The sequence below is a fragment of the Grammomys surdaster genome, unplaced genomic scaffold (assembly GCF_004785775.1).
Source record: "Grammomys surdaster isolate TR1022 unplaced genomic scaffold, NIH_TR_1.0 150, whole genome shotgun sequence".
Taxonomy (NCBI): domain Eukaryota; kingdom Metazoa; phylum Chordata; class Mammalia; order Rodentia; family Muridae; genus Grammomys; species Grammomys surdaster.
In genome coordinates this window covers 19,590,668-19,607,200 of record NW_021604608.1, presented here as the reverse complement: position 1 = coordinate 19,607,200, position 16,533 = coordinate 19,590,668, and the positions used below count along the sequence as shown (strand labels likewise).

The window sequence follows — 16,533 nt, the reverse complement described above, 5'->3', positions numbered from 1 at the left end:
ACGTTTTTTTGAGCTTGTAATATTTCTTGATAAGCAAAGGAAATAAAATTCAATATTCAGTTTTTTTAACTTTTTTTTTAGTTTTTTTTTTTTTTTTTTTTTTTGGTAAAAGAAATTACATAGCTGAATTGGGCGTGGTGGCAAACACTTCTAGTCCTAGCTTGTACCAAGGAGCTCAGGCTAAATATACACAACAAGACCCTCGATGTTCAGAGGACAAAGCACAGAAAGAAAGGCAAAATACAACTTAAGTCTTAATGGGTACATTTAAGCCCCTTGTTCAGAACTGTCACAACTATCGGCAGATAACATTCTCTTTTTCATTTTTTTAATAAATAAGTTTAATTATACCTTGCTGTGTAAGGAAGTTTTCATGCAAGTGTGCAATGTACTTCATATGTTCTTAAATGAAATTAGTAAACAGTCCTCTGCACCCTCCTGCCCCACCTGCTCTTTTCATAGATTAGGTCTTGCTGTATTGCCAAAGGTGACCTTGAACTCCTGATGGCAATCGATCACACTGCTCCAGCCTCCCAGGTGATGGCTTTATTGGTGTTGGACAGATATCTGTGACACAGGTGTACTGTATCTGTACCGCCCAGGATATTTAGTAAGGAGACTGGAGAACGGTGGTGTTCCACTTTAATCCAACATTGGGGTCAGGGGTCAGGCGGACCTCTTGTGAATATAAGTTTTCCAGCCTAGTCTACAAATCTAGTTCCAGGTCCACCAGGATTCTTCCTTACCCCCATCCCCTCAAAGCTTAGATTTTTTATATAATTCACAGTTGATTTAACTTGTTATTAACTAATTGGTATCACTACTGTCAAGGAATATTTTGTTTACATAGTTGTGTTGTGAGTTTGTCTTGTGTATAGATATTAAAGGTCTAAAAAAAAAGTATCTGCTTTTTGACACAGGGTCTGTAACCTCAGTGCAGCCTCAAACTTGAGATCCTCTGACTCCCAGTACTGGCAATATAAGCATACGTCACTCTATCCATCTCAAAATATTTTTAGTTAACATGGCAGGTACTCAGTTTCCCAGGATCTATCGTTGGAATGGATTATGGCGTTGTTTCATGAATATAAGTGCGTAGGATAAGCCTGGCATGTGTGCCGGAAGGATCTGAAACCCTGCTGGTCTACAGGAGACTGCCTCAAAAATAAAAATTTAAGTTGTCGACAAAGTACTGTATTTTATCTGCTGAGAAGTAGATTTTATAATATATTAGAGGGTGGTAATCATACTTTGAGCAATATGAAAAACTAGGAATGAAGTTTGTTTAAAATGCTTTTCACAGGCACAATATACACATGGTGCACTTAACACTGATTCAGGCAAAATACTCACACACATAGAAGTAAGATAGGCAGTGCTGCTGTGGAGGCCCATTCCTTTATCCCGAGCGCTGTAGGCACGGCAGTGATTCTGAAGCCTGCCTAATCTACATAGTCAATTCTAAGACAGCTAGGGCTGTATAAAGAAACCATGGCTCAAAGTGAACAAACTAAAGAGTTAACATGTTGAAAGGTCTCGGATATTATGTCACGGGAAAGTTCTTGCCAAGTATGTGCAGTTCTCTGGTGCAGTAGTGCTCACCACTGTCTGGAAAGTACACGTGCTGCGTTTGTCCAGGTCTTGCTGTGTGTGAGCAGAGTACATTGTTGCTGCAAGGCAGAGCCTAGAAACACTATGAGAGGATAACAGTGCTCCCTTTGCTTGCTTTTCTTCTTTTCTTTTTTTTAAATAGGACTTCTGTAATGACAAAAGCTATATTTCAGAAGAGACGAGAGTTCTTCTGTTAACAGGAAAGGTACTGTATACTTTTTGCTTGGGGTTTTTGTTTATTGTGTGTTATTTCTGCTAAATGCCCCCAGATTTGTGGAGATGCATTGTGTGTTGGTATAGTATTTATATTCTCAGGTCTTTTTTCAGTTAATCACTGTTCAGAATCATTGCCACTTATTCTTCAAAGTGGTGAGAAGCTCAAATTTATTTAAAATTCATAGGGCAGATTTCCATAAGTAATAGAACAATAAGTAGATAAGAAAGACAAATCAGCCAGGTGTTGGTGGCTCATGAGTTTAATCCCAGCACCCAGTGGGAGTGGGGTCTGTCTCAGGTCAGTATCTGAGACTCTGTCTCAGAGAGAAAAGGAGCAATGGAGAGAAATTAAAAAGAGACTAATATGACAGGCTAAAATGATAGGAAGGTGATATCTGATAAAAGTGTATACTCAGAGGTCTGCTTGTACGTTGAATGCATTGTTAACTTAAAAAAAAAAGAAATAAGAGATAAAACAGAAAGACAGCAAATAATGCCTCACTATTAAGTAAAGGTGGTGGATTCTCTTCTGCTTTTATTAAAAGAGCCAAACATGTTTTTTTTCAGAATTGTCATTTCTGATAATACTCTAACCCAACAACTACTCTTGCCTTAACACTAAAGCACACATCTTAGCTCTCTAAAGTTTTACGTACTCCTTTCCCTTAGGTGTGAAATAACAAGTGTGTGGTTTTTCTTTTTTCTTTTTTTCAGCCAAAGCCTACTGGAGTACTAGGTACAGTAAACAAGCCTTTATCAGCAACGGGAAGGAAGCCTTACGTTAGGAGTGCCGGCACAGAGACTGGAAGCAATATTAACGCCAATTCAGAGCTGAGTCCGTCAGCCGGAAGTCGTTCAAGGCAATTTATTTTTCTCTGAATACATTTCGTTTTCTTGCTTACTGCTTGGCTTAACATTTTAACTCACTATCCCCACACCTTGCTTAAAGAGTGCTTTTTGAGCCAGTGCCTTGTTAAATAGTCAGGCTATATGCAACAAACTTGTGGCAGGTCTCTTGCTTCAGCCTCTGGAATACTGGAATGACAAACCTAAATACCACTTCACATAGCACATACCCAAAAATAAATTCTAGAACATGAATGAGGTCTCTCAGGCAAGTAGACATATAGTAATATGACCAATCAATACATAAAATTGATTATTTGATTTCTGAAATGAAAAAGCCTTGGTTTTGGTTTTGTTTGTTTATTTGTCTGTTTTTCTAGTAGGGAACAGAGTTCAGAGGCATCAGAAACTGGAGTTAGTGAAAATGAGGAGAATCCTGTGAGAATAATTTCAGTCACACCTGTAAAGAATATTGATACGGTAAAGAATAAGGTAAATGTTATTCAATTGTTTATAGTGCTGAGGTTTGCACAAGGCAGGGCTGGAGAAATGGCTCAACAACTATGTACTAGCTGGTATTTCAGAGGACCCAGGTCCCTTTCCTACATGGCACACGGATAACGTTCAGGAGTCATTTCTCACCTTCCACGTTGTTGAGGCAAAGTCTATTTTTGTGTGTGCTGCTCAGCCTACTCCAGGCTCCCTGGCCCTGAGCTCTAGCCTGCTCACCTGGCTCCATGTCCCAGTTCAAGGTCACAGAGGCTTTTCCTGCTTATGCTCTGGGAATGGGGCTCATTCTCAGTGGTGCTGAGTTTCTTTAGTCTTCTGTGGGCACAAGGGGTGTCTAACTTGTGATCCTCCTGCCACACCTCCCAGATAACTGGGATTACAGACATGTTCTACCATGACATTCAAACTGGAGCACCCATTTCACTCACTCAATCACTTTCCATCCATCCATCCATCCATCCATCCATCCATCCATCCATCCATTGTGTGTTACTTGGTATGTGTGAAAGATTTTCAATTTTTGTGGAAGCCAGGGGAACAATTAGGATCCCCGGGGGCTTGAATTTACAAGTGTGAGCTGCCATGTGGGTGGGTCCTCTGCAAAAGGATTAATCCCCACTTCGTTTTCTTCTTCTTTTTTTTTTTTTAAAAAAAAAAGATTTAATCTTGTTTTATGTGTATGATTGTTTTGCTCATGTGTCAGTGTACCACGTGTGTGACAAGTGTCCACAGTGATCAGAAAAGGGTATCAGATCCTCTGGAGCTAACAGGAGAGAAAGCAGTGAAGCTTAACAGTCTCCGATGAATCAGATCTTGTTTTAATTTGTGCTCTGCCACTCACTGACTTGAGAGTGATTTCCATTGCCTGACTTCATTAAACTTTCCATTTACTAGTTTAGTGAGATTTAGCTCATCTCTTACTCCTGCTACAAGTAGGAATGGCTTCAAACAACGTATTACTAGACAAAAGTCAGGACTATCTCACTGCCATAATTCTTGCAATACAGAAATCAACAGGTCTGCTTACTATGAGATCACTGTACAGAGTTAACTCGGCTGGGAATAAAGAAACTTAAGGTACATACATCACTGCTACAGACATGGAGTCACATATGTTTACAGTAGTCAGATGTAGTACATTCATGGGGCCTTGTGACTTCATTATCCTCTACCTAAAATTAGTGAATTTGTTTACACGCTGGGCTCGCTCCCTCCCTCCCTCCCTTTGTGTGTGTGTGAGAGAGAAGTAGTTGTGGTGATGTTGTGTTGTTATTGTTTGTTTTGGTGAAGGTTTGTTTTTTGTTTTTTTTGTTTTTTTTTTTTTTTGAGACAGAGTCTTAATCCATCGTCCCAGCTGCCCAGGTACTCAGTATTTAAACAGTTTGAGTTCATGGCCATCTTCATGCCTCAGTCTCTCAAATGCCAGGATTATATGTATATTCCACTGCATCCAACTTAGCTCTGCATATTTGCAAATCATTGTGTTTGCTCTTGTTATGTGCTATATTCAAAGGACCCAGGTCACGTGCATCCTGGTGAGGGACACTGTCAGAACTTCCTCCCTCCACACTTCTCTTTTTACTTACTTGCTTCCTTTTCTTTCTTTTTTTTTAATTGGATATTTTCTTTATTTACATTTCAAATGTTATCCCCTTTCCCAGTTTCCCCTCCAGAAACCTCTCTCCCATCTTCCCTCCCCCTGCTTCTATGAGGGTGCTCTCCCACCTCTGTGCCCTGGAGTTCCCCTACACTGGGGCATGGAGTTTTCCCAAGACCAAGGGCCTCTCCTTCCGTTGATGTCAGACAAGGCCATCCTCTGTTACATGTGCGGCTGGAGCCTTGGGACCCTTCTTGTGTACTCTGGTTGGTGGTTTAGCGTTTTCCTTACACATGAAGATCTACCTAATTTGCATAAGTGAATGTGGCCTTATGGGCCTATTTGCCCAGATTGACTTCAAACATGAAATCTTTGTGCCTCAGCCTCCCTAGTGTTGGGATTACACATGTGTCACCATATTACTTGGTTTTGGACTTAGCTCAGCACTTACAGGTATAAGTCTTACAGGTATAAGGCTCGAAGTCTCCAGTTGACAGAAACATTGGCTGTGTGATTGACAATTTTGTTTTCTCCAGGAATCTCCTGTTTCTTCAAATTACTTATGTCTAGTCCTTTTCTAAACCATTATGGGTTGTTGGGTTGTAGTGTCTGTGTACTGCTTTAGGGAAGTACTTGGATTACCCATCCTTTCAAAGAGAGACTTCAAGTGAACCCCATCCATTTTGGAAATGTTTTTCTGGGAAAAAAATGAAATTTTGAAAAGATGCAGGTTTTTTTGCACAGTGATCATTCTCTTCTATTTGTTATTTTGTTTTGTTGGCTATTAATTTTTGCTTTGTTGTCTCAATATGTAAGCTGGGCTCATTTGGTACTTGTTTTGTAACTGATGCTGGCCTCAAATTTATAGCCATTTCCTGCCCCAACATTCCACATACTGCAATTATAGTGTGTGTCAAGTCAAGCTTCTCTTTTCTTTTAAGTAATTACAATTAGGATAATTAAAATTATAATTTGTTCCTAAAGTTCCTGTGAGAAGGCCGATTCCATTCTGCCTGTCACTGCCTTTTCTGAAGCCCATTACAGCTGCTTTGATGAAATAGGTTCCACTCAGTGCAGTCCAGCCAGTGCTGCTCATCAGCATGCGCTCGCCTGTCACTTGGAAGCTATACATGGGCAAGGGTAAACCTTCTAAGTAACAAAAGTGGGTTAAGGATGGTTTGCACATTTGAAAACACTTGAGTAATGAATCAGAAGCGAGTAGGAAAGTCAGAACAAAAACACTTATCTAGAGGTCATACAATAAAGCCATCGTGTGTTATGAAAATATCTCTTTCATGAACAGCGATACATTTAGAGAATGTCCTTAGTAAACAAGGAGCTAAGAGGTATGATGGGAAAATCGAGTAGATTGTCTTTAAGGCTCACTGGTGGTGTTGGCTTTCGTGGAGTGGAGCTTTTCGTTTGTAGCCTTTTCAGTCCAGTCAGTGCAGCTCATCGGCACACTCTCCTCTCGTTTGCCTGGTCTCGTGCAGTAAACTCACAGGGACAGTGAGTTCGAGAGCTGAGGGCACTTCTCCCCATCCTTTGGTCCATACATGCTTTCTGCCCCGTCTTCTGTGATGTCTACCCCACACACAATTAAGGTAGGCTGCAGGCACAGTCCGTATCCTCTGGGAGCCTGCCTTTTCAGTGGGATATAAGCAGTTCATCAGAAACTTTAGTGCTCCAACTTCTTTTAAATACCGTCAAGGGGTCGTTGTCATGGCTCCACTCACAAAGTTGATTGACACTTAGCGTGATGATCTGAATTCAACCTCCAGGTCCCACATGGTCAGGAAGAAAACCAACTCCTGCAAGCGGTTCTCTGACCTCTACCCAATGCCGTGGGATGCAAGTGTGCAGAAACACAATAGATGCAGTGACATGTGACATGTTGAAGGTGCTCTCTGAGAGCTAGAGAGATGAAGAGAATCTGCTGCATAACCAAAAGCCCCACAGGTTTCACGTGTGCCTGTCAAACCTCAGCCGAGGGGCAAGATGTGCTAGCTACCCATGTTGAGGTTCAGGAGAGACTTGGAATATGGCTGAGAACTGGGAAGGACACCGCAGTGCCCTTGTGACTCCACACACATGCATTAAATAACATACAAACATGCAAAATTAGAACATCAGTTTGCTTTTTTTAATTCATAATCTTTTTTACCATAACATTTAAGGGATTTATGTTTGCAAATGTGTTTATGTGCCCTTTTAGGAAATGAATTCTGATCAGTCTACCCAAGGCAACATCAGTAGTGACCGAGGAAAGAAAAGAACTGTGACAGCAGGTGGTGCTGAGAATATCCAACAAAAACCAGATGAGAAAGTAGATGAATCAGGACCTCCTGCCCCTTCCAAACCCCGGAGAGGACGTCGCCCCAAATCTGAATCTCAGGGCAATGCAACCAAAAACGATGATCTAAACAAACCCATTAGCAAGGGAAGGAAGAGAGCTGCAGGCAGCCAGGAGAGTCTGGAGGCAGGTAATGCCAAAGCGCCCAAGCTACAGGATGGAGCCAAAAAGGCAGTCCCAGCAGAGAGACAGATCGACTTACAAAGGTAATGTGCCCACTCCTGCTCAGCCTGGCAAGGATGGAAAAGCTTCGCACGAGCAAAATACTCAAAAGTAGGATGGAAGCTTCCTGGCCCCCCTCTTCCCCCCCCCACCCCGGAGGCAGAAGGGGGGTTATGAGTTTAAAGCCACCCTGAGTTGTGTAGCCAAGACCTTGACTTTAAAAAAGAAAGAAGGCCAGGGGTTGGGGTTGGGTTAGAGGATAAGAAGAATTAAACGTTTTTAATTACTTCTGAAAGAGAATAATGTTCTGAATATACTATGAAATGGATGAACCTTGAGGGGATTATGCAAAAATTAAATAAATTAATTAAAAAATAAATAAATCAGGGTTTCTGTTGAGGAGGAGGAAGAGGAGGGGGAGGGGGATGAGGAGAACAAGCCTTGAACTTAGGGCAGTCCTCCTGCTTTAGCCTCTTGAGTGGTTGCAGCTGTGCCTGTGATTAGCAGCCTCCAAGGTTTCTACAGGAGTGGCTCTTGGAGACTAAGGGGACAGACCTTAGGGAGTATTTATAAAGTTTCAGTTGAGGATGCTGGGAAGGTTCTAGAAATAGGTGGTGATGGTTATTATACCCTGGTATGAATGAATATGAAAAACTCCACTGAACTGTGTGCTGAAAATAGTTTGCTGCATAAAAATTGACTGACTATTCTCTGATCCTGGGAAGCAGAATTATTTCAGATGTATGTTTTATAAATTTATAGTTTCTCTTGTTTTGTTGTTTGTTTGGTTTACTTTGTTGGTTTTTGGTTTTTTGAGACAGGATTTCTCTTTATAGCTGTGTTTGTCCTAGAACTCACTGTAGACCATGCTGACCTCAGGACTGTCTCTGCTTCTTAAGTGCTGGGATTAAAGGCATGGCAGCACATGCCTGGTACTTGTTTGTTTTTTATGTTTTTGGTTGGTTTTTTGTTTGTTTGTTGTTGGTTAGTTGTTGCTGCTGTTGGTTTGAGGTTTTTGAGACACAGTCCTGGAGGTCACCTTTTAGTCACAACTAACCTTTAACTCTTGGCAGTCTTTCTGCTTTGGTCATTTGAGTGCTGGGATTATAGGCATGAGCCACCATGCCTTATGCTTTATGTTTATATATAATCCTGAAAGTAGGAGCTGAGAATGTGGCTCAGTTATAGTGTTCCCTGTTATGCATGATGTCCTGGGCTTTGTTCCCAGCACCTTCTAAACTGTGATACATTGAAATTCAAGGTCACCCTTGCTTGGTTTGAGGCCTGTCGAGGCTACATAAATAAGAATAGAAAAACAGCAAGAGAGAGAGAGAGACAGAGAGACAGAGAGACAGAGAGAGAGACAGAGAAGAGGGACGAGGTGATAGAACGAAGGTAATTTCCTATGATTTTTTTTTTCCCCTTCCCTTCTCCTGCTCACTCTGGGTCAAAGGGTTTTTACTTATTTATTATATGTAAGTACACTGTAACTGTTTTCTTTCAGACACCCCATAAGAGGGCATCAGGTCCCATTACAGATAGTTGTGAGCCACCATGTGGTTGCTGGAATTTGAACTCATGACCTCTCTTAACCACTGAGCCATCTCACCAGCCCCTTCCTGTGGTATTTTTAACGGGTCTATATTCTTGACCACATTTTCTCACTAGAGCTGGTGTATAATTTGCCACTTAACAGCCTCAGGTCAGCATTTCATAGTTTTGGTTTTCAGATTAGGAACATGTAACTTATTAAATACTAATATAATTCTGTGAGTGAAACTTGGTGCTGAGCTCCATGTATGCATTGGTGCATTAAAACTCAAGGCAGGTCTGCGTGGGTGAGTGCTGTCCTGTTCCCAGGCTAAGAGGGCCAGTAGCCTTCCATCCCCTTTTCTATGAGTGACGAAGCAGGATTGAGCAGGATGGCTCTAGTGTTGTAATCCTAAAATACTGTGCTTTGAAGATTTAATAACTGTTAAGTAAACACCAAGAGCTTAACTCAATCACATTTGAAAGTGAACTCTTATTGACAGCTTCCTTCAAAGCACACGGACAGAAAAACCCCCATTAGAAGGTTTAGTGAAAAGAACCAAAGGAAAGATAGGAGGTAGCAAGAAACAAACAATGGTAAAACTGATTAGTTACCTATAAAGTATGGACTCTCAGCCTGCAGGTTGTGGTCCCTTCTCTAAAATAGTAACATTACAATTCACAACAGTAGCAAAATTACAGTTATGAAGTAGTAACAAAATAATTTTATGGGGGTCACAAGAAAAGAACTGTATTAAAGGGTTACAGCATTGGAAAGGTTGAAAACTACTGATATAAAGGGTACATGGCATAATGCCTGATACAAATATATATATACAATATATAATATATATTAGCAATAATACTAGTAATAGAAGTTGATGCAAGTGTATTAGTCATGCCCTACCTTAGGAGTAAGGAAGTGTGGGCATTGCTTCAGATAAATTATACTCACCTCAATAGCCTGCTAACAGTGATAGCTACAGATATTTCTTTTCTGAGTTTGTTATTTTGAAATATCTTTTACCCTGTCAGTATTCAGTGCTCTGTTACTTCTCCCTGTGTTGTTTCCCACTGCCTTGATTTTACTTATTTTATTGAAACAGGTCTCACTTTGTAGTACTGCCTAGCTTGGAAATCCCTGTGTAGATAAGCTAGCTTCTAATTCACAGCACTTTGCCTTTCTCTGCGTCTCAAATGCTAGACTTTCAGACATGACTAACCATGTCCAACTTTTTATTTAGGGAAAAAAAATAATAGGCCCACAAACTCATTGTGTGACCTAGAATGACTCTGAATTCTCATCTTTCAAACCTTTGACCCTAAGTACTGAGTGCATAAGCAAGTATCACCTTACTCATCTGACAGAGCTCTCTTATCTTTTATTTTATGTATGTGAGTACACTGTCACTCTCTTCAGACACACCAGAAGAGGGCATCGGATTCCATTATACATGGCTGTAAGCCACCATGTGTTTGCTGAGAATTGAACTCAGGACTTTTGGAAGAGTAGTCTTAACTGCTGAGCCATCTTTCCCTTTTTTAAAGGCTTGTATTGACTGGCCTGGCCTTGAAGTCAAGGCTGACCATTCACTTTTTTAGTTTATTTGGGTATTATGTGCATTGGTATTCTGATGCATGTGTGTCTGTGAGAGTGTCGCATCCCCACATCCCCTGGAACTGGAATTACAGACAGTTGTGAGCTGCCATGTAGGTGCTGAGAATTGAACCCGGGTCTTCTGGAAAAGCAGGCAGGGCTCTTACCCATTGAGCCATCGATCCGGCCCCAACCTTGTGCTTTTGCTTTGTTTGTTTTTGTTTTAATTTTGTGTGCATGTATCCATATGCCATGCATGTAGGGGTGCCTGCAGATGCCAGAAAAAAAGTATCTAATCCCTTGGAGCTGGAGCTAACAGACATTTTGTTAGCTTTCTGCTGTGGGTGTGAAGTTGGGTCATCTGGAAGAGCAGGAAGCACCTATAGTCTATGAGCCACCTCTTCAGCCATTCTACATTTTTCAGCACATGTGTGCTTGTTTCTTTGTGTGTGTGTCTGTGTATCTGTGTGCACATAGGTCAGAAGAGGGTTTTCCAGCAGCACTCTGTAAATGAGGACCAGTAAGTGGCCTGACCTTGTTTTATTTATTTATTTATTTATTTATTTATTTATTTATTTTTGTTTTGTTTTTGTATTTTCGAGACAGGGTTTCTCTGTGTAGCCTGGGCTGTCCTGAAACTCACTCTGTAGACCAGGCTGGCCTGGAACTCAGAAATCCCGCCTGCCTCTGCCTCCCAAGTGCTGGGATTAAAGGCGTGCGCCACCACCGCCAGGCTCTGTCCTTGTTTTAATCTGCATTTAGAATAGTTTGTACTTTGAGGAAGCTCTTTTCTAATCACCTGGAACATTTCTAAGACTCAGCCATTATAACACTGCTGTCAGGAAAGGCAACAGTATCTTGAGGGCTGGATGCTTGTCTTGGCTCTAAGTTTAACTGCTTGAAGAATGATGTTTCTTTAGTTGAATTAGCTTTTCTATTGTGTACTGGATCTATTAGCTAAAGGCAGACTGTTCGCTGAGTTCTGCATTGAAAGTAGTGTTATGAGTTCCAGGTCAGCCTGAGCTACATCACAAAACCCTGTCTCAAAAAAAAACAAAAAACAAAACAAAAAAAAAAACCACCAAAAGCCAGTAGTAGTGGCTCATACCTTTAACCCTGAGATGCTGAGGTAGGCAGATCTCCAAGGTCAAGGCTGGCTAGGACTCAGACTCTTTTTGGTTGTTTGTTTGGTTGTTTGTTTGTTTTAAATTCAGAAACAAAGTACTGGTGAAGATGACTCAGCCAATAAAGGCACTTCCTGCCAACTCTGACAACTGAGTTCTGACTCCAGATCCCACACAGTACAAAGAGAACTAACTGTAATGTTTGAGGCTGGTAGTCAAATCTGGGTCTTCTGGAAGAGCAGTCAGTGCGCTTATTCACGGAGCTATCTCTCCAGCCCTTAGAATAAATTTTAAAATGTAAAAATAAAACACAAGCTTAAACATAAAATACCAGTAAATATCACTGATTCTTAATATGTTTTGCTTACACTCAAGTCCAGATAATTTCTTCCTTAGTGGAAGAAATTATTAATATCAGTGGAGGTGGCTGGGACACAGCTTGGTTGATGCATGCTTGCCTGGCATTCACAAAGATCTGACATTAGTCCTCAGCATCAGATTAAGTCAGCATAGGGGAAGCATGCCTGTCGTCCTCCTAGATGGGGCAGATTAGTAGACGTTCAACAGACGGGCAGGATAGTGGGTGCACAGTCTTCAGGCACTGGTGAAAGGTCTTCATTTAGTATTTAAAGGAAATCTGAACTTCATGTCTCTTTGATAACGAACAGCGGGTATTATTTAGATCCACGTCTGCCTGGCATACTTAGGAGGGAGGTCACGGGTCTGGAATTTCTGTCTTTCTTAAGCAGAAGGATTTACTCCTTTGCTTTGCAATGAGAAGATGGCATAACCTCCTGTTAAGCAACTGTTTATTGAAGACAGAGTTGCCAAATACAACCCCAGGTTGTCTCTGAACTTATATCAGATTATAGGCTTGTGGCATCATTCCAGACTTAATAGTTTGATGTAAATATACATTCAATAACAAGTAATTTTATCAAAATAGCATGAACATTTTCCTTTTAGGACACAGACTGGATGGAGTCTAGTCAGGTCTTGCCATGACTCATCTCATAGGTCAGTATGAGAGCACCAGGAGCCCTGTAGATTCTAGGGCAGTAAAGGCAGCTTACACAGGGCTCTTGAATAGCATGGCATTAATCTTTAAGCCTCTGAGAATTCTAGTGGTAACTTAGCCTTTTAGAATCCATTTTTGTAAAGTTAACAGGTTAGGACTCTTATTCCCAAGGTGAACTGTAAAGGAGGCCTAGTCTTTTAAACTGATTAAAAATATGGAAAAATATGACGTAGTAGTGGGCAAGAGAATGTGCAAAGCTCTGTGTTCTATCCCTTGAACTGCCTACCGTCTATATCAGGTACAAATGAGTGCCTGCCCCTAAATGAAGCAGCAACAGTTCTTCAGAAGGGACAAAGAACAAATCCCCCCCATCAGGGCACGTTCATCATCTTAATGTCCCCCAGATCATTTATCAGATAGTTGGTGACTTCTTTCTCATCGCCCCACCCCTGTGCGTAGGGATTGGATTCTGTGAGTCAACAGTATTACAGTACCGACTGACCTGTTAGCAGACGCACTCCGTTTTTTTCTTCTGTTTTGCTTGAGTTCGTTCTCTCTCTCTCTCTCTCTCTCTCTCTCTCTCTCTCTCTCTCTCTCTCTCTCTCTCTCCCCGCTTCCTCCCTTCTCTTTCTTTCCTTTTTTCTTTCTCTTCTTTCTCCTTCCTCCGCTTCATCCTCCTCTCTCCCTGTCTCCCTCTTCCTTCCTCCTTCCCTCCCTTTCTCTTTCTCTCTTTCTCTCTCCCTTTCTTTCTCTCTCTCTCTTTCTTTCTTTTCTTCCTTTCTTCTTCTCCTCTCTCCCTCTGTCTACCTCTCCCTCCCACCCTTCCTTCCTTTCTGTCATGTGAGGTAGATTGTTATTTAATGTACTAAACTATGTTTGCTTACACAGTCCAAAATTAAAATTTATTCTTGTTATTTATAAATTTAATATCAAATGTCCAGTAGCTTTTGTCCTGTAATTTCATTTTTGAAAGAATTAATTGAAAATTTGTAGTTATTTGAGATGAGCGGCTATAGCATTTTCAACAGAACAGAAACTTCCATATTGGTATTTTGGTTTTATGTAGCTTAATGTGTGATCCTCTAAACTTAGAGAAGGTCCAGGTGAGAAAAGGAAAGTTATATCTCACAAACTTAGATGGCTCTAACTTTGTGTTCTTCTGTTCCCAAGGTAAAAGGAGAAAATGAAGGCCAAACAGAAGCAGATTCCAGGTTCTGTAAGAACTTGGATTCCAATGTCCCCAAACAGAAAACGAAGCTCACTTCAAATACACACTTTCTGCCTTGAAAACTGAAAGAAGCTAGCCTTCCTTTTTACACAGCCACAGTCCTCTGGTGAAATGTACAGCAGAGACTCTAGAGAGGCTAAGAGCATCTCTCTTCTCCCCTCCCCCAGACTTTTCCTGTGAAAAGTCAATAATTAAGCAAATTGCTTAACACTTGGTTCCAGGTCCTGCGTATCTGGAACTTAAAGGCATAATAACCATTTTTTCCATGCTGCAGATTTCATTTAAGAGAGGAACAGGGTGTCCTGACACTGATGCTGAGAACTGATCCAGCCTAGAGCCAAGAACCCCACGCCACACAGGAGAGCGAGCAGGTGTCTACTGAACCGAGGCTTTACAAGAGGGAGCAGATGACGTATTTCTTTGTTTTCCTTTTGGAAACTTATGTATTATTCTTTCTGCCTATCTACTTTTCTGCAAAAAATGAGATGTACAGATTTCTGTTCCCTGCTATGAAAAGTAATGTGGCAATTTTATAAATGTTGCTTTCTGATTTTTATCAGAATGAGAAAATAATTAAAATTATTGATCTGCAAGTAGTAAACACTTCATATTATGATTTCTCCCATTTTAGTTTAATATAATTTGCAATAAATGTACATATTGTTTCATAAGGCATATCACTTTAAAATGGTTTTTACTCCTATGATTATGATGGAATAATTGGGGTTTTCAGGGAGTAAAAACTGTCCAGGATTTGGTTTTATAATTTTTGTCACCAGATTTTTATTATTAATGTAAAAAAAGGTTGGTTTTGTTTTTAAGGTTTGTTTTGTTTTTTAGAAATTTAAGTAGATGGACACTGGCAGCTTTGTGAGGACAGAGATGTGCAGAGTTGCTATCAACTTCTGGCACCATGCTGTTGGGAAATAGGCATTTTATTTTTGTCTGATTGGGGCTCAGTTTTTATTTTTATTTTACAGACAACTGTTACATCAATATTGTATTCCTTGGCATTCATTGTTCAGCATAGATAATGTGTACACTATTTCTGTGCACATAATCCTATTTAATTTTTTGCATAAAATAAATGCTTTTAGATGTCTTATGGAAGTCTTATCTTTTTATCATACCATCTTAGAAATCATACCATCTTTTTATTATATCATCTTAGAAATTTTTATGTGAAAGGGCTAATGTCACAGAAGGACATGTCCACAGCCGACTCTCCCTTATCTATGTAAACAGTGGCTGTGCCTCAGGTGCTCCATTTGTAGTGACTCTAGACAGAAGATTAATGAGGCATGTGCAAGAAGGAGGGGACGATTGAGATTAGTTTTTCTCCTCTTCCTCAGGTTTTCTGCCTGTCTCCACTGTCTCCACTTGGCTTGTCCTCAAAATTTTAGTGGGATGTGCTGCTCTGTTTGCATTATGGTCTTGATGGGTGTGTAAAATCACTGACGTATCAAAATTCTCCAGAATGAAATTCACTGATAGTATATGTCAATTAGGTCCTTATAGGTAACTGAGAGTTGGCTATAAATTGGGTGTAAGGTGGGCTTCTTTAAGTAATTGACATGTCCGTGTTTAGGTGTCAAAAGATGGCTAGAGAACAGTGAATACCAATGATAGAAACAATATTTCTTGAAAGGGCTTAAAAGCCCTGCTCTTCCTGTTGCCTCCAATCTGCTGACAGAGCATCTATGCAGACAGTCAGGTCCCTCATTCAATCAGTGCTATATTCTATTTACAAGTTTGACTTAGGGCCACCAGTGTGTTCCCACCAAAACTTTATTGCTGGAATCCAGTGAACTCTATGTTGAGCAGTTAGTCACAAAGTGTAAAGAAGAAGGTTCCTAGGTGTTGGGTATTCATCAAAATACAGCAGAACCATTCACAACCATTTACAGCTCTTTGGAGTTTTGCATTGAAACAGTTACTGTCAGGGTCTGTTCCTCATGGGTGCATGGTCTCTGGCACTAAAGAGAGGACAGAGTAAACTGGTTGGGGATTGAGCAAATAGAGAGGGACTTGTTTACTGGAAATATGTCAGGTTTTCTTTGAAAAAGAAAATGTAAAATCTCTTAGGAATTTGGTATTTACATCTCAGAGAAATACAACACAAAAGTGCAGACTTATATTTGAGAATTAATGTTAACCCTTTGTGTCTAGTTTAAAGCTTCTTGTATTTGTCTAAAACTACAAGCCAGAATTTTGTATCTCCTTTGATAAAAAGTGTGTATAATGTAAAGTAGTTTTGCATATTCTTGTGCTGCACATGGGCTGGATTTTTAGAATTTTTTTAAAGACTTTAAGCCGAACCTTGTAATTTGTGTAAATGACAAGTGTAAAATCCTTCCATAAAATGCTTAAAAATATGCACTGTTTCAAATAAAACCAAGAAATGCAGCATTATGTAGAAGTGTGGAAACCTGAATATTTATGTACCCCATGTCAAAGGCTGATGAAGCACCGTTGTGTACCCTCCATTTTCAGGCCTCCAATGCAGCTCACAGTGACTGAACCAGACAGTACTGTGGGATCAATCGTGATGGAACTTAAAGGTGACCTTTGTTTCCTACTGTTCTGTGATAAGTGTCACATTATACACTAAATGAGTGAGCAGATCGCATAATGGATAAGAGATATATAGAATAAGAAGTGGGGGGGGGGGCGCATGAGCCTAGCTTGATATTTTAGCTTTAATAGATTTGTTCTCTGTCTGATGCGCCCCATAGTTGGCC

At 40.5% G+C, this 16,533-nt stretch overlaps 1 protein-coding gene across 2 annotated transcripts in view; it reads left to right on the top strand.

Moving 5' to 3' along the window:
* Pds5a (PDS5 cohesin associated factor A) overlaps positions 1-16,204 on the top strand; it is a 99,823-nt gene extending 83,619 nt beyond the window's left edge. The window contains exons 29-33 of one of the 2 annotated variants that reach the window (XM_028765198.1): positions 1,754-1,816; positions 2,542-2,687; positions 3,057-3,165; positions 6,996-7,339; positions 13,735-16,204. In XM_028765198.1, coding sequence (XP_028621031.1) covers positions 1,754-1,816; positions 2,542-2,687; positions 3,057-3,165; positions 6,996-7,339; positions 13,735-13,738 — 666 coding nt within the window. In that variant the 3' untranslated portion in view covers positions 13,739-16,204. Of the gene's footprint in view, positions 1-1,753; positions 1,817-2,541; positions 2,688-3,053; positions 3,166-6,995; positions 7,340-13,734 lie in introns of both variants that reach the window. The other variant, XM_028765197.1, reaches the window with a different exon arrangement.
* The last annotated feature ends 329 nt before the right edge of the window (positions 16,205-16,533 follow it).